This window comes from Camelus dromedarius, chromosome 10, assembly GCF_036321535.1.
Source record: "Camelus dromedarius isolate mCamDro1 chromosome 10, mCamDro1.pat, whole genome shotgun sequence".
Lineage (NCBI taxonomy): Eukaryota > Metazoa > Chordata > Mammalia > Artiodactyla > Camelidae > Camelus > Camelus dromedarius.
In genome coordinates, this window is record NC_087445.1 from 75,824,436 (window position 1) to 75,848,710 (window position 24,275).

The 24,275-nt window shown below is 56.2% G+C and overlaps 1 protein-coding gene across 1 annotated transcript in view; it reads left to right on the plus strand.

The window, feature by feature from the left end:
- The first annotated feature begins 11,253 nt into the window (after positions 1–11,253).
- KCNT1 (potassium sodium-activated channel subfamily T member 1) overlaps positions 11,254–24,275 on the plus strand; it is a 54,253-nt gene continuing 41,231 nt past the window's right edge. The window contains exon 1 of the mRNA XM_064490680.1: positions 11,254–11,399. Coding sequence (XP_064346750.1) covers positions 11,305–11,399 — 95 coding nt within the window. The 5' untranslated portion in view covers positions 11,254–11,304. The remainder of the gene's footprint in view (positions 11,400–24,275) is intronic.

The window sequence follows — 24,275 nt, forward strand, 5'->3', positions numbered from 1 at the left end:
TTCGGCTTCAGGTTTGACCTACCGCCAACCCAATGCCGCTCCCCGACGGGGCGTGCAGCCGGGGGGACGTCTACCGGGGTACGCGGGTTGGGGCGCGCGGCGGGGGCCACACCAACCGGACCTTCTTGTTCGACGACGGCCGATGCTCCCCCAGGTATAGTCTGCTGCGCCCTGCCGCACGCGGAGGGACCCCGGATGGGTTAGCGCCATCCCCCAGGACGCCCAGCCCCCAGGACCCCTCATCCTCACATCCTTATTTCCCAGCCCCCACCCTCAGGACCCGTGAGCATGGGGAGCGTAGGGAACAGGGATACTTCTCAAGACCAGGGCGCAGTGAGGCGGGCACTTAACTCAACTGACCAGCAGGTGCCCTAGTTGGTGTCCGTTTGCACCCTTAGTAGAAGGTGGCTACAGTGTAGGAATCTGAGTACTTCCCAGGCACTAGGAGACGCAGACCCAACCTATTATAAGGGGGATGGGGGGATTGGGGTTGGGGGGTTGGTTGCATGCCAGAGGGGTCAGGTGCTATGCGAGCCTCCCAGATCCCTCTCTTGCCAAGCCTTGGGGGAGGGCCCATAGGGACGGCAGCACTGTGCCCAGTGGGGCACAGGGGCGAGGGTACCCTGCATAGAAGTGGGTTTTCAAGGGCAGCTCTTCCTAGGAGGAACCCTGTTGGGGTGTGGGGTGCAGGTAGGCTCTTGGATGAAGGGCAGAAGTGCTGTGTCCTCATTGCTTGGTGGCTTTCCATGGGTGGCTTCTTTTTCGGGATCCCTGCTTGTCCACGTGCATGTGTGAGAGGTTCAATGGACAGAGGCTTCCAGGTGCCCTGGGAGCCAACCTTCCCTTGTAGTGTCCCAGGATGCCACAGGGCTCCTGCCTGTCCAGGTGATCAGCACAGAAGGCACGGTGCTGGGAGGAGGGGCAGGAGGGGTGACAGTTCCAATGCAAATTTGCTCCAGGGTCCTGTCCTTGGGGCCCTCTCTGTACCCCACCAGCCCCGGAGGACAGGTGAACATGTCTGCCCCTCACCCTGTGCCAGACTCCAGGTCACCCACGGCCACTGCCCTATGTGACCCCCACCCTGGCTGGGCAGAACCCTGGCTTCTGAGTCCCTCTCGATCAGCTGTTCTAAGGCTGAAGAAAGGGTGGACGCCAGGATTCAAGGCCAGGTGCTACGGCCATTTCCTTTTGGGATGAGGTTTTCTCAGTTGTCAAATGAGGAGTGGAACGAATGGTCTTTAGGGGTTGTTTCTGGGGAGGGACTGAGATCAGGAGGGGAAGCTTCCAGCCACACATCAAGGGTCAAGGTGGTCCCCCTGCAGGGACAGCAGCAGCCTGGCACCTGTGGGTCCTGGGGGCCCAGCTGGGGGTGAGGAGCAGGTGCTGGAGAGCAGCAAAAGTGGGGTCCTTGGGAGGCAGAGTTAACAGTGGGAAGTGGGCGCAGCCTGGACCTCCCCCAGGCCACTCGGAGGGATCAGCAGGTGACATCCTGTCAGGCACAGAGTGAGTGACCCCAAGAGGGCTCTTGTGATTTCTGACATTTGCACAGTCTGGCTGTCCGTCTGCCCATCTCCTTGCTCTGCCAGTGGTCGCTGGTTTTCCAGGTGACCCATCTCTAAGTTCTCCTTGTCCGCTTGCTCCAGACCAAGTGGGAGCTTTGTGACCTCAGGTCTGTGACCCTGGTGGGCTCAGTCCCCTAGACACCTCCATCTCTGTGGAGGACAGCTGCTTCTCCCCCCTGGTCAGAGCTGGCCTCTGTCCCTGCAGGGATTTGCTGTCACACTGCAGACACATCTGGAGTGGCAGCCGGGGCCGAGGGCACGTCTGGGTGGGGCTGGGTGGGGACCCCCTCCCCGGCCAGATCAAGGGAGACTGGGTGAGGGAGAAACCTGGCCGGGCTGGGGTGAGGGCAGCTGAGGTTAAGGCCGGCAACTCAGGGAGTTGGGCTTCAGCTCAGGGAAGGAAGACCATTGGAAGGCGAGTGAGGGTCTGGGTGGGGGGCATTCTGCAGGGCAGGTTCCGCAGCAGGCTTCACAGCAGGGGCGGCCCTGGAGTCCAGAAGCCTGGCTCTGCTCCTTCTCAGGCTTTGGATGGGTTTCTGTCCTATGCTGTGGCTGAGGACAGGCGGTGGGGGTCCTGGGAGAACTCCTGGCTCTCTAGGCTGCAGGAATCTTTGCCCTGGTGCCTGGTCCCCTGTGTGGCCCCCCTGCCTCCCTCTGTGCTATGGGGTCCCAGGCCTCACATGTCCCTGTGGTCGCCAGGCCCTGATCCTTCCCCAGGTATAGACATCTCCACACTGGAGGTGCCAACTGTTCAGGAAGGGAGGGGCTGGGGAGTCCGCAGCTGCCCCAGTGCTGGCCCATGCGCACGTCCTGCCCAGAGGCCTTCCTGTCAGAACATCCTGGTTGCCCAAAAGCCCTGCTTCCCAGGGCAGCACGGGACCCTCTGGGTCCTGATGGCAGAGGGCACACATCCAGGGCTGGCCTCCTGCCAGCGTATATTCCCAGCCCGTGGTCCCAGCCAGCCCTCCAGGCCCATATTAGGGAGCGGTGCCTGCAGGGCAACAGGAAGTGGCCTGGGCCCCGTGGGAAAAAGTTCACAGGGCTTGAGGTACAGGCTAGCCTGGCCAGAGGGACGGCTTCCTGGTCTGAGGGGCTGGAGGGAACTCAGGGGTCTGCCTTGGGCTGAGGGTGGCTACAGCAGCAGCTCAGGGGGACAGAGGTGAGTGAGAAGGGGCTGGGGTGAGAGGACCCACTCAGAGCTGTGCTTGTGTCCGAGAGCGGGTCCGTGGGTGTCACCTGTGTGCTCTGCCGCAGCCTGTCTGCTGTCCGTGTGGGTGTCCCGGCCTGTCTGTGTGTCTGGGTCTCGCTTGAGCCCGAGTTACCTGGGAGCCCCAGGGGTCGTGCTGCATTAGGACGGTTTCTCCTTTCAGAGAGTTTCCTGACTGAATCGTGAGCTCCCCTGAGGTTTTCCTTCAACCCCCAAGGACGTGGAGGTTTGCAGGCTGTGTCCAGCTGCTGCCCGCCCCAGGGAGGCTGTGCTTCTGTGCCCCCCTCCAAAGTAGCCAGGGGTTCTCCAAAAGGGGAAAGTCCACCTGAGCACGTCCAGACCCTCGAGGCGGGTAGGTGTGCACCACGGCCTCAGACACGTAGAGCTGAGCGTGTGTGCGTGTGTACATGTGTGCTTTCCCAGGGAGAGCCGGGCCTACCAGCCAGGCTGTGTGTCTTGTGGTGCCCCCTGAGTCTGGGTGCTGGGGTGGGGAGCCCTGGAGTTCGTGGAGCCACGGGCTGGGTGCTGGCCCAGGGCCAGCCCCTGATGACAAGGGCATGTTTAAAGGAGTCGTGGAAACTTTCCAGGCTGCTTGTGGATGGACCACCCACGTTCACCAAAACTTCCTCCTCCTACGGAATGTGGGAATGGGGAGCCTGGCCTGTGGGCGAGGAATGGGAGGCCTGGCCTGTGGGCGAGACCCAAACTCGATGCTGCCAAGCTGGAAATGTTTGCAGAGGACGAGGCAGGGCCAGCAGGCCAGCTCTGGGCTGGGATTCCTGGAAAGGCCTTTCCTGCTCTGTGGTTTGGACTTTCCTTGAGGGGCTTGTTCAGGGGTCTCTTGCACAGTGTCTCTGGCAGTGGCCAGCTTGTCCTGCATGGGGCAGAGGCCCGGAGGCCACCCTGCAGTGCCGGCCCTGTGGGCCTGGGGTGCCACCCTGCTCACTGACAGTGATATGACTGGAAGCCCCTCTTCTGCCCATAGGTTGGCTCCACCCATTCCGGCTCTTGCCCGTGGGCCACCCCACCAGCCCCACCATGGGACGGGCCCCACCTGAGGCTTCAGTGATCTTCACAGAGACCCTGGATGCGGGGCCAGAGGCCGCTGCTGGACGCCTCTCGGCAGGGGTCTGACCTTGGGAGGAGCTCAGAGTCTCAAACCAGGGGCAGAGGCCCCGGGTGCCAGCCAAGCATAGAATGCCACAGCAGCTGGCCTCCATAGGAGCCCTTAGAGTGCTGGGGGAGAGGTGAACCTGGAAGTGTGGACAGGGAAGCCAGCCAGGTTGGATTCTCCAGGACACGAGTCTGTAAGGGAGAGAGATCTGCCGGGTATAAGGTGTCATGCGTGGACAGGGTGGCGTCGCCAACTGGGCCTCAACTTCCACATAAGGCCCAGAGCGTCTCTGCAGGCCCTGCCAGCCTTTGGAGCCTGGGGACTGAGCACTAGCACCACCTGAAGCCGTGGGAATGGGGTGGACAGGGCATCTTTCCACCTCCAGGCACACCCCCCACAGCCCCGCCCAGGCCTGTGTGCAGTCCCCCCACCCTTGGCACCTCCCAGCAGCCACCATGCTTCCAGCCAAGGCGTAAGCACCCAGGAGATGAGTTCTGGGCCTGCAGTCTGGATGTGGACCCACCGCCTGGCACTGGGGGACCTGGGTATGCTGCGTCTCACTCGTGCACAGCAGACGGGCTCTCCCCGGAGGCTGGCCCAGCCCAGGTGGGCGGCCAGGCAGGGTGGGAACTGCAGTCTTGTGGCTTCTGCCTCCCACTGCATCCTGAGGGGGCTGCCTGCGCTCAGGGAAGGCCAGGGTGGTGGCGGGGCCCCCACGGCCACGCCCAAGGCCCTGTGTCCACGCCGCTTTCAGGCCCCTCCTCCCTGCCCTCTGGGACTGCTTCACGCATGCAGGAAACTGCTGTGAAGTGTCCGTCTTGATGACTCTCCAGCTTGAATTTGGCGCAAGAATATGCTCTGAGCTTTCACTTTGGAACTTGATGCATCTCAGAGGTGGGGGTGAGCGACCATCCATGGTGTTGACTCAAAGCCCCTTCCCCTGGGGAGAGGGTGGACATTCCCCAGAGATGCTCTTCCACCAGCTGCTGGACAGCTTGAACAGCTCCAGCTTTGTAATTGCGATGCAGAGGCAGCACTTAGCTTTTCCGTCGTGGTCAGCAGAGAAATTCAGCAGTTCTCTGCTTCCCTGGGCACCGAGCCCAGTGCCTGACTGACCCCCACCTTGGCAATGCTGCAGTGTCTGCGAGACTCTCCTGGGTGCTGGGCAGGAGCATGCAAACGTGCACAGCACACACGTGCGTACGTACGGGCACACTGTGTGTACATACATACACGTGTGTACACGTCTATGCACACAGGTCCCTGCACACCCACACACAAGCCCACACATGTGCACACAGCCCCCACCTCCTGTCAGTTGTGGCTCTCCAGTTTCCTTGGAAATTTTGAACCGAGTGTGAGCGATTGAAGAATGTATCTTAGGAGAGGGACCACGTCCTTCAGTTACACTCCAGGCCCCGGGATGATTAGCTTGAGCGTTACAAGCAAGCTGGACTCCTCAAGCAGCCCTCAGGGAGAAGGGACATTTTCCCAGGAAGTCATGAGCCCACCCAGGGTTGGGGCCTAGGACAAGGGCTGGGGCTGAGGCTCCAGCCTGGTGATGCTTGGAGGAGGCAGGTAGCCCCAGGCCCTTGTCACATCCAGTAATGCCCGTCTGCTTGATATGAGATGCAGCCTTTAACCCCCACGGCCACCCCCGACCTGTCGCTGTGTGGTGGGGACAGCCTGCTCACCTGCTACGAGCTGAGCACCAGAGAGCCCTGTCTGCTGGGGCTCTCTCGGAATGAGGGTGTTTAGTGTTGAACCTAAATGGGACCCTTAGAAAGAGTCGTTCTTTGTTTGTAGAGCTGCTTCTGCTTGGGTCTCTGTCCTGCACCAGCGGACAGTCCAGCGTCTGCGGCGTCATCACCAACCTGGAGTAGGGAGGATCTGTGCCCAGGTCCTCGGCCTAGGTGAGGGTGTCCCGGGCAGAGGCTCAGATCAGAGGGTCCTGCCGGGACCAGTTCGGTACTTGCTGGGCTGTTTCCCTCCCACTGGGTGGGGGGGAAGCTTACACATGTGTCGGTTAGTTTATTTTCTCTCCTTGAGTCGCCTCTCGTCTGTCCTCTGCCTCCTCTCCTGCTGGTCTGTCTGTTCTGCGTGGCTTGCGGACACTCTTGCGCTGACCTGATAGTAACTTTTGCCACTATTCTTCCCTATCCTCGGTGTGTCTTTAAACAGAAGTGTCTTGTTCCGACATGGAAGCATTTGTAAGTCTGTTCCACTATGCCTTGTGGGTTTGTGTATTAAATAAGAGGCCTTCTTGACCCCAAACGTCTTTCGCCCGCATTCTCTGTGGTCTCCGGCTCCTCCTTGCTTTGGGCTGTGAGGTGGGGTTTGCCTTTAGTGCAGGGAAGGCACACGGCTGGACGGCGCAGCCGCCTAAAGGCCCTGGGCCCCAGCGCTGACCCTGCCGGGTCTCCGTTTCCACATCAGCAAAGTAGGGGGGACCCATCCCCACTGCAGAGGGTGTCGTGAGCATGGCGTGAGCGGCCCTCAGGACGGGCCATTTCCATTCCAGCACCAACACTGTCTTAGTGATGTCCCTTCCAGGGCCTCCTTCTCACGTCCGAAAGTCCCCTGTGTGTGTCCTTCTTACGCCAAACCCTCGAGTCCCCTTGGCTGTGGCTGTGAATTAGCCCTGACAGCCGGCCAGGACCGTCCCTCCTCCCTGGTGTTCTCACACCTGTCCAGGCTGTTCTGGCATGTTTATTCTCCAGTGTGAATTTCAGAAACAGTTTGTCAGGTTCTGAGAAAATGACCCCGTGTGCGTTGATGGGCTCTAATTAACTCTCCCCCTTCATCTGGAGTTGGTGACAGTGGGCGGGGAACAGTGGGCGGTGTCCCCGGATGGTCCTGTAGGTTTGTGGCAGGTGAGTGGGCTCCTGCTCTGGAGTCTGCGCGGCTGCCGGGAGCAGGTCCTTCTGCCCTGGGATGCCGCCGCCTCTGCCGCTGGAGCTCCTGCTCCCGGTTTGTACGAGGCTCTCGTCTGTTCTCATCTGTATTCAGTGGATTCTCCTGGGTTTTCTAGGTAAACGGTCAGGCCGGCTGCAGACATCTGAGCCCCATTTCTTCCTCCTCGGCGTTCTTTGCTGTTAACTCCTCCTTTCGTCCCGCTGGGCACCCAGGACTCCATCACAGCCAGCTGCCTTGTGTTCCCAGCTGGAGCGGGAATGCCTCCAGGGTTTCACCACTGCCTGGGTTTCTGGTAGACTCCTTTTGTGGGTGTTAAGCGAATTAAAAAGTCTCACTCTACATCTAATTTATTCGTGTATTTGGGGTGTTAAATCTTTTTACTGTGTCTGCTCATAAGATAACATGGATTTGCTCCTTGAATTTCTTAGCATGGTGAAGTATGTTGCAGTTTTTTGGTAAATCCTGTTCGGTGTTGGCAGTTCAGTGTTGTTATGACACACTGCTGGGTTCCATCACTGACGCTTCTTTTAGGATTTTCGCACTTTGTGTCTGAAGGGCCATTGTCTCAGGTGTGCACAGGAGTTGTCTGCCTCTGGTTTTGGTGGTGGGATTAGGCCAGCTTTGGAAAAGGAGCTAAGTAGCTTCCTTTGCTTTCTGAGCTTTGGGACATTTGATGAGGTGGCAGAACTCAACTGCACAACCACCAGGGCCTGATGTCTTTGGCAGGAGAAGTAGATTTTTGACCACTTTACCTTCCTGCGTCCTCCTTGACTCCTCAACCACCAAGGGCGTGGATGTGGGAGGGACAGGAAAGCAGAAGTCTCTGGTTCTTGGAGGGGTTCCCCTCGGGTGCCCTAAGGCGGCACAGATGGTGGTAAACAGGATGGCTCCCTACAGGTGCACCTGCCTCCCCCACCCCATGGGCCTCTTCCCAGGCTGCATGCACTGGGGGTCCCCAGCCCTCATCGGAGGGACAGGGAGTCCTGGCTGTGTGCACTGTTCAGAGGATTCCATCCACCACCCTGCAGTCACAATGCCGGGCTCGCAGCTGGTACTCGGCACTGCCACCCTGGCTTCACTTCCCCAGGGCTGGAGGGTCCGGGTGCACGAGCAGGTGACCTCCTGCGTGTGTGCTGGGTGCGGTCATCCTCCCAAGCTGAACACCCCAAGGAGCCCCCAGCTGACCTGGAGAGGGTGTGATGAGGAGCTGGCCAGCCCAGGAACAGGACACTTCAGGTCAGAGCCTTTGTCCACAGGAACTTGGCCGAACTGTGGCTAACCAGCCCCAAATTTAAAATTGTCATGGATTGCACACTCACGAGCCATGTAGTACTTCGAACACTTCAGACACACTCTCTCATTACATCTTTATAGTCACCTCGTAAAGGCAGTGGGTATCAGATGTTTGTTTACAGATGAGGAAACAGGCTCAGAGAGGTGAAGTGACTTCCCTGGGGTGGCCCAGCATGGACTGATGGAGCAAGACTGGGCCACACCTGAGTCTTCAGGACCCTTAGTGGCTCCCTGGGCCTGGCGGGTTTATGCTGACAGGGCCCTGAGAGTCCCCAAGGCCTTGCATGGGAGGGGGCTGCCCTGCCTTGGTTCCAGGGGATGGTGAGTCCCACAGATGAAACTCCATGCCTTGTCCTGAGGGCGAGCGAGGGCCTGGGAGGTGGGTATCTTCCTTATGCCACCAAAGCACTGAGTTCTTGTAGAAATTGTCAGGTCTTCAGTGTGACCATCACACAGAAAAGATGGTGTGGTATTAGGGGTCCCCAATTGCCTCCTTGGCCCCCTTGGGCCACACAGGGAGGAAGGAGTGGCAAGGGGAGATGAGAAGTTGAAGACTGCGAGGTGGCCTCCGTGTCCAGGCAGCTGAGCCAGGGCTGTGCTCTTGCCCCACTTGGACTATCTCAGCTCTGTGGGAACGAGACCCCCACTCCGTCCTGCCCCACACCTCTCAGTGACACAAGGCTTCGGACTTGGGGAGACGCCTCAAGCAGACCCTACCGCCATGCTCAGCCATGTCCCTCCTAGAACAGGCAGCTTTCCAGGAGCCCCCGGGGCCCTGGCCCTTGGCCTGCACAACAAACAGTCAGGTTTGTGTAGGCTCTCAGCTCTGCCGGGGAGATGAGGCAGGGTTCCGGGAGGGCTGCGGGGTGTCTGTTCTCCACCCTGTGCTCACTCCAGTGTCTGGTGTCACAGCAGCACTGCGATGGAGGAGGGGCGGCATAACCCGTCACCCTCCCCAGGCCATGTCTTGGGGCAAGGACCCAGCCTCTCACCTCCTGGCACATTTCCTTCCCCCCGGTGTCCCCCCTAAACCAAACAGAGGCCCTACCCTCCGAGCACTTCCATGGGCCCTGCTTTGTCTGGGCCTTGAGGCCAGGAGAGAATACCCAAAGCAGGTCAAAGTGCGGAGGAGGGCAGAGGCAGGCACGTGCAGGGAGCCGGTAGTCTCCTGGGGTTCTGCCATTGAAGGAGGCTTTCAGCAAGAAAGGGGCAAAACCAGGAAGCTGCAGCCCCCAGCCTCCAGCCACGTGGTTCCCTGCCTGCCCACACCTCCCCACAGCCCAGCCAGCTTGTGACTAAGGAAAAACATGCAACCACGCTTATGCAATTAGGAAAATGTTATTTTTCAAATGGTGCCAGATCCTGGGGGTTGACCCCGTGACCTGGGATGACAGCACGCAGGCGTGTTGGGCCCATGCTACCCCTCATGGCTTTACTGAGACGGTCCTTGAGCAACTCCTGATGGCCGTCGGATAGGGTGCTGGCACCTGCCTGCTGCTCGTGCGGGGTTCAGGGAGCCTGGGCCAGGCTCTCGGTGGGGCTTGGGGAATGTGCCTTCCTTTCCCGCTTGAGGACAGAGAGGAGGGATCCATAGTGCCCACCTGAGTGGACCTCGTGTTCCAGGTTAGTGGTGATTGCTCCCGGCCTCGATTTTTCAACACAAGCTCTCAGTGTGGTCAGCAGACCCCTGCACAGGCCTGGAGGTGGAGCCGGGCTCCTCTATCACCTGTCCCTTACGGGGACAGGCCTGACCGTGTGAAGAATCCCCCTGCCCCAGCTCACGTGCCCTCCCTGGAGTGACTTAGAAGGGGTCCAGGGGGCCCATTCCCAGGTCTACCACCACAGCTGACGTGTTGCCCCCCAGGGGTCTTGGCTCCTAGAGGAGCCGGGTGAGAGCAATACTCAGCCCCACAGGTAGAGACTGCAGGAAGAGAATTCTTGCCTCCCTACAGGCACCCCACCGTGGGCTGTCTGAGGGGCAGGACTCACCCGGAGGGTCAGATGGATGCCAGAGGACCAGGAGTCCAGGTGCTGGCTGGGGCCGGGAGCCGCGGGGTCTGAGCTGAGTCTCCCAGCTGTGCTGACGGCCCAGGCCTGCATTCTGTCCATCTGTGCCGTGGAAGTGAGTTCCCGCTCATTCAGTTGGTTGTGCAGCTGCTTTGCTGGGTCAAGTACCACCATGCTGTGACGGGGCTCCAGGGGCGGCCAGCGAGCTCTGATTTGGAGGGCAGAGAGGTCCTGGTGCTGATGTCCCGAGGGCTCTGAGGGCTGCTGTCCCAGGAGGCTGGGAATCGGGAGCCTTGCTGCATGTGGATAACTGCTGGAAAAACTCACTTTGGCTTAGAGATAGGGGCAGGAAAGGTAGAGGAGTGGCGGAAGACAAACATTTGGGCCCCAAAAGGCTGCAGACCACCAAAGACCCTCTCCGTTTACCTGGTCTGACCCTGTTCCCCTGCTCCACCACTGCCAGGTCTCCTAAACTCAGGTGATTGCATTAGGGGTCTCTGTGGCCCCAGAGTAATGGTGATATTGGCAAAAGGGCAGCTGGGGTCTCAGGGGGATCCTGCCCTCCCCCGCGGGCACCACCTCCCAGGTTCTGATCTGACCTGAGCTGCTTGGCCTCAGGTCAGGCTGGACCTTGGCCTTGGGAGGCTACAGATGAGGGCCTCTTCTTAAGTTCCTGGTCACTCACTTCCCTCTTCCCATGCCCAGCAGCCTGAGGTTCTGAGAGGGGGTCTTTGAGGCAGAGGTGGGTGTTCTGGACCCTGAGGAAGGCTGAACAGCCAGTGTTGGCAAAGTCTGTGTTGGGGTAGCTGCATAGCCCTGGTGAGGGTCTTGAGTGGTGTGAGCACCTACCCCTGGTGTCGGCAGTGGCCAGCCTCCCCGTGCCCTGGAGGCACTTGGGAGTGGGCCTTCTCAGGCCAAGCAGCTGGGCAGGAGCTCGTATGGTGCAGTAGCCTGGGGCTGCGCTGGACTTCTAAGCTGGCCCGGGGCTGTGGGGGTGGGGGGGGGGGGTGGGGGAGGGGCCGAAGGGAGGGCTGCTCGGGCGGGGACCGGGCCAGGAGGGCGGGGGGGTTGCATGGCGGTCGGGCGGCTCTGCGCGGCGGGCGCGGGCGCGGGCTGAGGGGGCGGTGGCGTGTGCCCGCAGGCAGCCCAGCGCCGGGGACGGCGGCCACGGAGACGGTGCGCTCCTGGACACCGCCAGCCTCAAGATGAGTGACCTGGACTCAGAGGTGCTGCCATTGCCGCCGAGGTACCGCTTCCGGGACCTGCTGCTGGGCGACCAGTCCTTCCAGAACGACGACAGGTAGGGCAAGGGGCGGCGCGCGGAGCTGTCCGTGGTGCTGAAGGCCGCCGCTGCGCCCGCAGCCCACGCCCTTCAACTTTCTCGGCGCATCCGGACAGGAGAAGTTTGAGAGGGTGGGGAGCATTTTCCCGGGAGGGGCCTGGAGGTTGGGACGGGATGCTCTTGTCCTGGGGAGTCACCCCAGTGACCGATTCCCGGGCCGGCTTCCCCAGGTCTGCCCACAGGCCCCCCGCACCGCTCGCAGGTCTGCTGATTTTGGGGACAAGCCAGGGCCGGAAGCGCTCTGTGGCGGAGTCCTGGAGTCTGGCTGACGGCTGGCGTCCTCCAGACGCTGGCTGTGGTCATTTATTATTAATTCAGTGATGGTGTCCTTCAAGCTTATGCCATGGTCACTTACAGAGAGTGATAGCATCCCCTCACCTCAAATTCTCCTGGCCAGGAAAAAAAAAAAAAAGGCAGAATAAACTTGAGTCTCTCAGTTTTTCAGTAAAGGACCAGCAAAATGAGCCCTTGGGAATAATTCATATGCTGAGGGGGCTGGCAGGAAGCTGGGAGAATGTTGCTTTTCTTTGCCTTTTCCCCAAATAGCTGTCTCGGTAAACACCCAGCACTTTAGCTCCGTCAGCCTCCGGGGAGGTGCTTTTATGCTTGCAAGTGAAGGCGAGTGCCAAGAACTCACGCTGGAGCCTGTGGGCCTTCGGACCCAGTCCTCTTCCCTTGCAGTGTGGTGGGTGACGGGGGCCCTGGTATCTGCGGGTCTCCTTCCCCACCAGTGCTGAACTGGGTTCGTGAATCTGCAGCACCCCCAACGGTGCAATTATTCAAGTTAGTACATAAAGTCCATGAGGTTGAAAATTGCCAGGACACGGAGGAGCTCTGAGAATAATCTGCCGCTGAGGCTGCAGCTGAGGAAGGAGTCGTGCTCGTGAATAAGGTCAATGTGTAAAGACTGTGTGAGGCTGGTGGAACAAGATGATAAAATCACTCTGCCTGCTGGAAATGGAATATCTTTCCTGCCAGACCTCACAGACATTCGGTTTCATCCTCCAAGTAGAACTGGGAGGGGATATTGAACCCAAGGGCTTCACCCACGTGGAATCAAGGGTGCAAGCCCAGCAGAGGGGCTTATTTCACCCTGTAGTTCTATGTTGTTGGACTGAGTGCTGTGGTAACAGGTAAACCCATGCAGGAACACGTGCCCTGGTGAAAAGCTCATTTAATCCCCGCGTGGGGAGAGGCGGAAAAGGGTAAGTGGTCTCGGCCCAGCATGTGCGGCTGGGATGCAGGGCAGGGCTAGACGCTTCCCTAAGCCAAATGCGAGCTCAGCTTCTTCCTGAGTCGTCACCAGACCCTCAGCACCTGCTCCGTGGGGACTTGGCTAATTCTTGAGAACAGCAGCCCTCGAGGTCCTTCCACTGTTGGACAGGAAAGCGTCCCTCTCCCCGAGTGGGCCTGGGGCCTCCGAATGCTCCAGAAGTGCCAGTGACTACAGCTGATGTAATTGCAGTGGCACATCCCTCGGTGTCAGGCCTTTGCCATCAGCCGTAGGGTGGCATGTGTCTGCCTGGGGGGAACTGTCCTTGTCTCTTGGGAAACAGGAGGCTGGCACTGAATCCTCCACCATGTTCTGGGTCCTGTGGTTCGGAGTTTTTTATTGTGGTAAAAGATACAAAACATAAAGTATAAAGTGAGCTTGGGTACATTCAGATCAGATCACCACCACTGTCTAGTTTCAGGCATTCTGTCATCCCAGAAGAAAACCTCATACCCATCAGCAGTCACTTCCCAGTCCCCCTCATCGCCTGGCAACCCCCCAGTCTCCATCCTGCTTGACCTTATTTTGAGGGGAAATGACTTCTGTATGCTGAGCCCAGGGATCTCATGCTTGTGTGCTGATGGTGTTCGGTGGTGAGCTATATGTGTGTGGGTGTGTGTTTGTGTGTGTGTGTGTTTGTGTTTGAGAGAGAGCGAATCCTCCAGAAGAAAGACCCCCGTGGTCCTCAGGCATGGGGACACTGTGCTGGCATCTATAGGACTGGCTGGCCCCGGGGAATTTCAGTGAGAGGGAAGGAAGTTTGGCTACTGCAGCCGCTGCAGGCCGTTTGGGGGAGGGTCCCCCTTCTCACCCCAGAGAGAAGGTGCAGGGCCTGGGTGGAGGTGGCCTGGACGAATCAGCATTGCAAAGGGGGCATCGAAGCTGTGGTTGCCCTCCCTCTGCATCACAGAGGTGGGGGGTGCAGGGAGACCCCCCACACTGGCACAGGGTGGTCTCAGCACAGGGATGGCCCCCACAGCACCCCTCTCCAGCATGCTCCTGGGTCCCTGCTGCCTGGAATCCTCTCCCAGTCCCACTCACGCCCCAGGGTAGGCTCTGTGGGTCGAGTGGAGGTGCTGCTGCCTGACTGCCAATGGGCTGTGTGTGGGCGGGCAGGGATGTGGGCCTGCTTCCCTCCAGGGAAATAAAGCCACAGCCATGAGTCACCACAGCCTCTGTGGCCTTGAGGGGAAGGAGGCTCGGCTGACGTGGGCAAAGGAGGCTGCCCTGCTGCTGGCCAGCCTCTCCTGAGAGGGAAGGAGGGGAACAGTGGAGGAGGCGGGCAGAGCCAGAGCGGGCATGCCGTCCAGGCAGCTACGGTCCTGGGGGGCTGTCACTGCTGCCTGCCAGCCAGGTCTTGGGGATTCTGGGGAGCAGGACTCCTGGCAGAAGGGCACCTGGACCCTCCAAGGCCTGAGGCTCAGGGCTCCCTGCCCTGTTCTGGGACAGCTCACTGCCCCCTCACCCCAGGAACCAAGGGGCAGCTCTAGGAGACCCCTCCCTGTCCAGAGTGGACCCTCCAGTGGGTCTGGAAGCTGAGCAGTGGCACCTGGTCCTGGGACGGACTCGGCATCTGAGGGCCTCCTGCACTGCTCAGGGGCTATAGGCCTGGCCAGGCTGTGAGCCCCTACGTCTGGACCTCTCCCTATAGAGGGCCAATGACCACCGGCCCCCTGAAGGGCGGCCATAAGGAGAGCAGGAAAGGGCTGTGGCAATGGGGCTTTGGTGATTGTCAATGTTTCTCTGCTGCCTAGTCTGGAATGTGGACATGAGGCTTCAGTCCCTCCCTGTGCCCCCGGCTTAGGAAGATGGGGGACAGGGGCACTCTATGCACAGTAGTGGGGGAGGACACAGGGGCTGTCACACCACTGGCTGGTCTTCCACAAGGGGCAGAATCACCAGAAGGCTGGGAGGGTGGATGCAGAGCCACAGGTGAGGAGAAGGGGCCAGCCAGGTGGCCTCCTGGCCTGCATGCCGGGGGAACAGCTGCCTGCCAGGCCAGGACCCGGCCCAGCAGGGACCCTGAGCCTCAGCTGGAGGTGGCGTCAGGGTCTGTGCCCTCCCCGCACTCCCAGGCGTCTGAGTGGAGGATGGGTGGGTGGCGAGGTCCTCTCTGGGGGCTCTGGTGAGGGCATGCCAGGAAGGCGGGGTGGCCAGGCCTCCAGAGGTCAGAAGGCCGCCCAGAAGGGCCCCATTCGGCTGTTTCCCTAAGTTTTTCTGACAACAGAGGATGGAACTTGAATAACACCAAATATTGTTTCACATAACAAGCCGAGAAGTGGGGGGACAGGCCTGCACTGGCAGGAGCATGGGGGAGCCGTGAGGACAGACCCCTGCCTAGCCCTGCAGGACCTTCCACCATTGGCAGCCATGGTCCCTGGTCCCCTGGACTGGGTGCAGGAAGGAGCAGACAGGGCTTGGGGAGGTGGGATCTCTGCTGGAGGTGTTTCCCGTCCCACCACCCCGCCCCCTTGGCTGAGCAGAAGTGGATGAGGCTGCCCCTAGGGTGGGGGACAAAGCAGGCTACCCCTTGGAGCGAAAGCCCACCAGGCCTATGCGCCGGAAGTCACGGTGGGGGCAGAGATCCCAAGGAAAGGCTCCACCCTTAGTGTCCTCATCTGTAATTGCTAAAACTGAACAATTTCTGAGCTGGACTGACGAGAGCACTCCCAGCCGGGGCATAACTGGCTGGCGAGGGTCATAAGCATCCCAGGTGCTGAACTGATTTAAATTACCCATGCCTGCACCACTCAGGGCCCTGCCTGGGTCTGTCCTCCACGTCCTGGCCACCCTCCATGTCTGTCCCCCTGCCACTCTCTCCCATCACCGTGCCTGCCCCACCGCAACCTGCCTGCATGCCCCGCTGACTCAGACTGAGCCCCACCCAGATCAGCCTCCCCCACACCCTCCCTTGGGAGGGAGCTTTGCTCAGTGCTCTGCTTCTCCTGGGCGCCCCTTCCAGCACCCCCACCCCACCCCCGCTCTCTGAAGCTCCCCACTCCAGGACAGTTAGCCAGGTGTCTGGGCCAGAGTTGGCCTCAGGATCCTTGAAGGTACCCAGGCCCATGATGGCCTTAGCAGCTTTGGAGGGGTCGCTGGTGGGCCCATCAGCTGTCCTTTGGGGGTGCTCGGGGGACACTGGGGTAGGCTGGGCTGCCCCTGCACCACCTGCTTCTATCTTGAGGGCCTAGACAGGACCCCACCAGATCCCAGGTTCCCCATGAGAGGTGCAGGTGTTGGGGTGGCCGGGGCTTTGAAACAGGATCCAGTAGGGCTGAGGACCCCTCCCCCTGTGCTTCCCATCATCCCAGATCCATGAGGTCCACTGTGGGTCCCGGGGTCCCTGTGCCTGGATGATCCCTAAGGCCCTTCTCAGCAGGCCGTCTGTGTCAGACCCAGGGGCCTTTCTGGGAGTGCACTCCCGGGAGCAGGTGCCTGGGGTAGTCCAGGGAGTCAGGAGCAGGCCCAGTGGTTAGGACACCAGGTGGACAGGCTGGGCTCCACCCAGGAGGCCAGGGACGTGAGGCCAGGGAGCTCACAGGTGGTGCGCTTGCGACCCGCCCCCCTCCCCCAACACAACTGCTAGAGCTAGTTTGGCCTGGTGTCCCAAGAGAACACCTCTGTCCAGAGAGGCATGACCCCAACTCGGGGGCTCCCTGGAGATGGCTGGGCAGAGGGTGGGGACAAGATTCAGAGGGTGAGGACTTGGTTCTCTGCTCACCGGTGCAGGGCCTAGGGCCTTCCCGCAGGCCAGCACTTGCGGGGGTCTCTCAGCTTGGGGGAGTGGTTGAGGGGGCTGTGGGGATGATGTTGACCTCTGAGAATCCTGTGACCTTCTGCCTGTGCAGTCTTCTCCCTTCTGGCGGAAGGCCCCTGGGATGGAGAATTCGGGTGCATGGAGAGGAAGGGGAGGAGGCAGTTCGTGGCCAGACTTGAGGGAAACGGGATGGGGTGAGTCTGAGAACAGGGACACCCACCGCCGAGAGTGGGGGGTGGTGCTGTTTTAGGGGCAGAAGAGGGCAGAGGAGAGGGCAGAGCACTGCTGGAGGGAGGGGAGAGCCACAGGCAGGTGGGGCCAGGGTGAGGACTAGGGGCTGGGGGACCCCACAGTTGCCCTGGACCTGAGCCTCTCGGCCCACCTGAGCCTTGTACGTGCAGATCACAGGGATGGATGGGACATGAGAGGGTGCTGTCACAGTGGAGAGTGGCCGCAGGGAGTCAGGATGGGACCCCACCTGTGCCAGCCAGGCTGAAGCAAGCTGATTCTGGAGCAGGCCGAGGCCCCCGGCGGTCCTCTGGGTTCTTCCTGTGCAGGGCTGAGCTCGGGCCACAGGGTTATGTTTAAACTTCCCGGGTCTTCCTTCCACTCAGCCACAGTCAGGATGGGGCGAGGTGGGATCCTAGCTCCACCCTGGCCAGGAGCCTGTGTCTTTTGCAAACCCGAAGTCCTCAGAGGACACAGGCGGCCATGGAAATGGCTGCGGCCCTGGCTGGTGGGGCCTAGGCAGGTTGGGGGTCTCCTGCCACCGTCAGCTCCATGTAGAGTAGGACTGGACAGTGTGCGGGGAACGTGCCTGGCGGTGGCTGTCATGCCAGGAAGGGACGGCTGGCATCACAGCAGGGCCCCCACCCCAACATGCTGGCCCTTCTGCACCCACTGGGTTCTCCGGCAGGACTGGGGACACAGGGAGCACAGGGCTACCCAGGAGCTGTCAGGATCCATCCCAGGCTGGGGACAGCCAGGCAGGGCCTGGGACTCTTCCCGGGTCGGCTCAGCAGTGGCCCTGAAGAGATGCCCACGCCCTGACCCCTGGAACCTGTGATGTGGCCTTACACGGCAAAGGCTTCGCAGCGTGAGCAAGCTAAGGGTTTCAAGGTGGGGACAGAGACCATTCTGGCGAGTGTTAGATGCGGCCAGCGGTGTCCTTATAGCAGAGTGATTAAAACAAGTGACTAAAATATTTTGTTAAGTGTCTCTTACTACAATTAAAAAAAAAAAAAGGAAGCAGAGGGAGATTTAACACAGAGAAGTCCATGTAAGGATGGAGGACAGGGGTGATGCGGCCACAAGCCAGGGAGGCCAGGGGTCACCAGCAGCTGGAGGAGGCAGGAAGGACCCTCCCCTAGAGCCGTGGGGTGGGGTGGGCATAGCTCTGTGACACCTCGATTTCAGTCCAGAGATACTGATTTTGGACCTCTGGCCTCCAGAAGTTTAAGTCCCCTAGTCGTGGTCGCTTGTAATGGCTGCCTAGGACACTCACAGCGAGAAATCTCAGTGGTTTGGGGGATAGTGAACACTAGCGAGAAATCACCTCACTTCTCTCTGGGGCAGGTAAGGACGAGCGGACAAGCACCTGGTGACTCTTGAGGTGGGGGTACCTCTCCCACCCCCAGCCCAGGGGGGCCAGGCCAGTCCCTGGGAAGCACAGACTTCATGTGGCATTTATGGGGCATCTCCTGAGACTCACGTCTGCAATGGGGAGGGGCAGGATAGGAGGAGGCATCTACCCTGAAAACTTGGGAAGCCTAGGGTGATGCCCAGGAGGTGACCAGAGAGCCTGGGGTGAGTGGTGGGGGCTCTTGGGGAGAGGGGCAGCACACACCTGGCTTGGGGAGGATGCTTCCCCCGGGGGCCCCCAGCCTATCCTGGGTTGGTTTGTTCAGTCTGGGAATATTATGTCATGTCTGGTTATTTGGGCTTACAAACTCCTTTTAACCCAGACCGGCGCCTACCCGGTGTGGCCCTCCCGGGTCTCCCACCCTCATCGCCAAGCCCAAGAAGGGGTGCGATGTCACACCAGGATTTCCTTGCTTGGAAGTAGGATCCTTGCAGGTGATTACGTAAACGTAACATCATTAGGGTGGGCCGAATCCTAATCCAACGTGACTGTGTCCTTTTAAAGAGGGGAATTTTGGAGACAAGCCTGGAGCGGGTCCTACCTCAGAGCCTCGGAGGAGCCAGCCCTGCGACACCTTGATCTCAGACTCCTGGCTCCAGAACTGGGGAAGGGCCAGCCTGTTTCTTACCCCATCGGGGCTGTGGTGCTTGGTCACGTCGGCCCCAGGACCTGCATACCCATGGCAGTTTTGCATTATAGTTAAGGTTACTAGTCAGTTGGCTGAGTTAATCAACAGAGGTTGGACCCAGTCTAGTTGCGGTGAGCAGAGCGTCTTCTCCAGCTCTGGGAGCACAGGGGAATCTGACACACGATGGCTGGCTTTAAAGATGGAGGGGCCAGGGGGAGGCAGCCTGTAGGGGCTGAGCAGCCCACAGCCAGCAAGAAAGGGGGACCTCAGTTGGGCAGCCGCCAGGAGCTGGATCCTGCCAACTGAGCCTGGAAGCAGATTTTCCCCAGGGCTCCAGGCAGAAGCCCAGCCCTGCCAATGCTGATTTCAGCCTTGCGGGGCCTAAGCAAACACCAAGCTAAGCCGTGCCTGGCCTGCTGACCTAGGTACTGCGAGATAATAAACCTGGTGCTTTAAGCTGCAGAATCGGGGGTGATTCATCATACAGCATAAGTAGCTGATACACCCGGCCTCTTGTCCCACAGAAAGTTCCGCATCTGCGTGTCGGGTTTCCTCTTGGTGGATGGTTCAGCTTCTTGGTGTACCTCCAGTATTCCTTGTAACCTGCATGTTGGGTCCATTTCCGGTGAACGGAACTGGAATGTTTCATGCAAGAGAGCATTTTTAAGTGTCATTGTAGTCCCGTGTTGCCCTGCATCTTGGTTGTCCCTCCATTAGAGGTGGCCAGATGGGCCTGTGGTACACCAGTGACAGCCCCACCCTTGCACGGGGTAGTTCCACTCCGCTCCTCGCTGCAAGGTGACCCATCACCATGGGAACATGAGCCCTGTGCATCTGAGGTGGCAGCCCCATGGGACGCCCTCCCTGAGCCCCACGCTCCACGGCGGCTTGGACAAGCCCCTTTCCTGTTCTGCTCCTCCCTCCTTGAGCGTTTGCCACGTTCTTCTTTAACTGGTGGTTTTCCTTCATCACTGGGAGCTCATTGTCCGCCCTGAAATATAATTCCTGCTGAAAAGGCAGGAAAACACATTCAGTCCTTTCCCCTTAATTACCGGTTTTCCAAGTGCATTGCAGCTGCCTCGAAGGGTGGCAGCCGAGGGTGTTTTCTCCGGACTCCTCTCTCTGGGTGTCCTGTACTGACGGATGCTGTTACACACATTCACCCTGTGTGATGGCCTGAGTGGTGCCCCCCGCCCCAGGTGTCCGCGTCCTAACCCCTCAGACCTGCAAGCATCTCAGGTGGCAAGAGAGGCTTTGCAGGTGTGTTGAGCTTAAGGCTCTTGAGATGGGGGTGGTCCTGGGCCATATGGGTGGGCCAGAGCCACGTGAGGAAGGGCCACAAGGAGGAATGCAGACGCCTCCAGGAGTTGGAAGAGGCCGGGAAGCACTTCCCCCAGAGCCCCCAGAAGGCAGCAGCCCTGCCCACATGTAGATTTTAGGACTCGGAACCCCAGAGCTGCAAGAGAGTAAACCCGTTGTCTTAAGCCGCTGTGTCTGTAGTAACTTGTTACGGAGGTAGGAGGTAGGAGGTAGGAGGTACACCGTGTCTCCATCTTCTTCGGCCGGTGGGAGCCCTTCCGGCTGGATTTTGTACTCTTCTTTTTTTTTTTTTTCCGAGTTTTAAAAAATTATGTAAAAATACACATGACATAAAATTCACCACCTTAATCATTTTTGAGTGTACAGTTCAGTGACATTAGTATATTCTTTTTAAAAATGTTTTATTAAAGTATAGTTGATTGATAATATTATGTTAGTTTCAGGCGTACAACATAGTGATTCAAACTTTTTATAGATTATACTCCATTCAAAGTTATTATAAAATATTGGCTGTATTCCCTGTGCTGTCCAATTACCCTTGCGGCGTATTTATTTTACACATAGTAGTTTGTAGCTCTTAAACCTCTACCCCTATTTTGCCCCTCCCCCTATTTTGCCCCTCCCCATCCCCCTCTCCCACTAGTAACCACTAGTTTGTTCTCTGTATCTGTGAGTCTTTTTCTGTTGTTATATTTATTCATTTTATTTTTAGATTCTGCATGTAACTGATAACATACAGAATTTGTCTTTCTCTGACTTAATTCACTAAGTATAATACCTACAGGTCCATCCACATTGTTGCAAAAGATAATACTTCATCCTTTTTATGGCTGAGTGGTATTCCACTGTATGCATTTATTACATCTTTCACCAGTCCTCTGTTGATGGACACTTAGGTTGCTTCTGTAGCTTGTTTGCTGTAAGTGATGCTGCTGTGAACACTGGGGTGCATTGATCTTTTTGAGTTAGTGTTTTTTTTTTCCTGGATACATACCCAGGAGTGGAATTGCTAGGGCACACAGGCATTCAATTTTCAGTTTTTCGAAGACCCTCCATTCTTTCCTTTACAGTGGCTGCACCAATTCACATTCCCACAGTGTACGAGGGTTCCCTTTTCACCACGTGCTCACCAACATTGGTTATTTGTGGTCTTTTTGATAATAGCCATTCTGACAGGTGTGAAGTGATCTCTCATTGTGGTTTCGATCTGCATTTCTTTGATGATTAGCAATGTTGAACATCTTTCCATGTGCCTGTTGGCCATCTGGATGTCTTCTTTGGAAAAATGTCTGTTCAGACCTTCTACCCACTTCTTAATCCAGTTGTTTGTTTCTTTCATATTGAGTTGTATGAGCTGTTTATATATTTTAGATAGTTTGGATATTAATCCTTTATTGGTCATATCACTTGCAAATCTTTTCTCCCATTCAGTGGGTTGCCTTTCCATTTTGTCAATGGTTTCCTTTGCTGTGCAAAAGCTCTTAAGTTTAACTAGGTCTCATTTGTCTGTTTTTGCTTTTATTTACTTTGCCTTGGGAGATAGATCAAAAATACATTGCTGCGACTTATGCCAAAGAATGTTCTGCCTATGTTTTCTTCTAGGTTTTGTGTTTTTAGGTCTTACATTTAGGGCTTCGATCCATTTTCAGTTTATTTTTGTATATGGTGTTAGAGAATGTTCTAATTTCATTCTTTTACATGTAGCTGTCCAGTTTTCCCAGCACCACTTATTGAAAAGACTTTCTCTTCTCCATTGTGTATTCTTGTATCCTTTGTTGTGGACTATTTGACCATGTGTGCGTGGGTTTACTTCTGGGCACTCTAATCTGTTCCATTGATCTGTGTGTGTGCGTGTCAGAATTGGTTTGTAGTAAAGTCTGAAGTTAGGGAGCGCGATACCTCCAGCACTGTTCTTCCTTCTCAGGATTGCTTTGGCCAGTCAGGGTCTGTTTTGTTTCCATACAGATTTTAGAATTATTTGTTCTAGTTCTGTGAAAAATGCCATTGGTATTTTGATAGTGATTGCATTGAATCTGTAGACTGCCTTGGGGAGTATGGTCATTTTAGCAATCTTAATTCTTCCAGTCCAAGAACACAGTATATCTTTCTGTCTGTCTGTGTCATCTTCAGTTTCTTTCATCAGTGTCTTATAGTTTTCTAAGTACAAGTCTTTTGTTTTCCTAGTTAAATTTAGTCCTTTTTATTTTATTATTTTGATGTGATGGTAAATGGGATTTTTTAAAACTTCTCTTTCTGGTAGTTCATTTTCAGTTTATAGAAATGCAACAAATTTCTGTATATCAGTTTTGTCTCCTGCAACATTATGGAATTCACTGGTGAGCTCTAGTAGTTTTCTGGTGGCATCTTTAGGATTTTCTGTGTATAGTTTCATGTCATCTGCAAACAATGGACCGTTTCTTCCTTTCCAATTTGGGTTTCTTTTATTTCTTGTCTGATTGCTATGGCTAGGACTTCCAATACTATGTTGAATAAGAGTGGCGAGAGTGGACATCCTTGTCTTGTTCCTGATCTTAAAGGAAATGATTTCAGCTTTTCACCATTGTGATGTTAGCTGTAGGCTTATATATATAGCCTTTATTATTTTGAAGTATGTTCCCTCTATACCTGCTTTGTTGAGAACTTTCATTATAAATGGATGTTGAATTTTGCCAAGAGCATCTTCTGCAACTATTGAGATGATCGTATGTTTTCCATTTTTCAATTTGCTGATGTGGTGTATCATATTGATTGATTTGTGGATATTGAACCATCCTTGCATCCCTGGGATAAATCCCATTTGTTCATTATGTATGATCTTTTTACTGTTGAGTTTAGTTTGCTATTACTTTGTTGAGGATTTTTGCATCATTGATTGTTCATCAGTGATATTAACCTGTGATTTTCTTTTTTTGTGATATCTTTGTCTGGTTGTGATATCAGGGTGATGCTGGCCTCAGATTGAGTTTGGAAGCATTCCTTCCTCTCCAGTTTTTTAGATTAGTTTGAGAATAGATGTGTACTCTTCTCTCACTGTTTAGTAGAATTCACCTGTGAGACCATCTGGTGCTAGACTTTTGTTTGTGGGATTTTCTTTTTAATAACTGATTCAATTTCATTACTGGTAATTGGTCTGTTCATATTTTCTATTTCTTCCAGATTCAGTCTTAGAAGATTGTTCATTTCTAGAAATTTGTCTGTTTCTTCTAGGTTGTCATTTTATTTTTCCTTTTATGTCTGTTAATATTTGTTTTATGTATTTAGGTATGCATGCCTATGTTGGGTGCTTATGTATTTACAGTTGTTCTGTCTTCTTGGAGTGGTCCCTTGATCGTTATGTGATGTCATTCTTTGTCTCTTGTGACAGTCTTTGTTTTAAATTTCCACTAAGCATATCCCTAATATGCAACAATCATCACCATCCATCTCTTCCATCTTCCCAAACTGAAACTCAGTCCCCATTAAATACTCATTCCCCCTCCCCTCCCCCAGCTCCTAAGGCCGGCTTGCTCTACCCCTCACTTGATTTGCTTTTCCTGTCTTATTTATTTAATTAATTTGGGGGGGGGGCAATTAGGTTTATTTTACTTATTTATTTATTTAATGGAGGTACTAGGGATCAAACCCAGGGTCTTATGCATGCTAAGCACGTGCTCTACCACTAAGCTACATCCTCTTCCCGCCCCAACCCCGTCTTATTGCCTAAAGAATTCTTTCTTCATCCTTTAAGCCCAGTAGATTAATGGGATCAATATCTGGGCGTGGTGTATCCTGTATCTTATTTTCCTGGAACTCAGTGTGTAGTGATTTCATCATGATATTTCCCAATACTTTCTAAATATGTTTTAAATACTTAACCCAGGGTGGGGCCTCTGCTCAGGGGCATGAGCAGTTCTTTGGGTGAGCATGCCCCACAGCTCTTACCTCCTGGACCCTCTCCTCTGCCTCTGTGCCAGTGGGGCTGTCCCTCTGTCAGTAACTCCATTTTCAGTCATGTCTTTTCTGGTTTGGGTTCACTAGTGACCCCATGTGATTTAGTGTTTGGGCTCTCAGCTTGTTTCCAGAGCTCTGTAGTCTCTGTTTTTTCTCACTCTATTGATATACCAGACTTATGTCATCTTTGAGCTGGTCCCTGTCAAGCTGGTTTAGTGCTTGAAGCCTTTGTGGGGAATTCCTTCTGCTCTGGGTCATGTTTTATTGTCAGCTGGGTTCCTTAT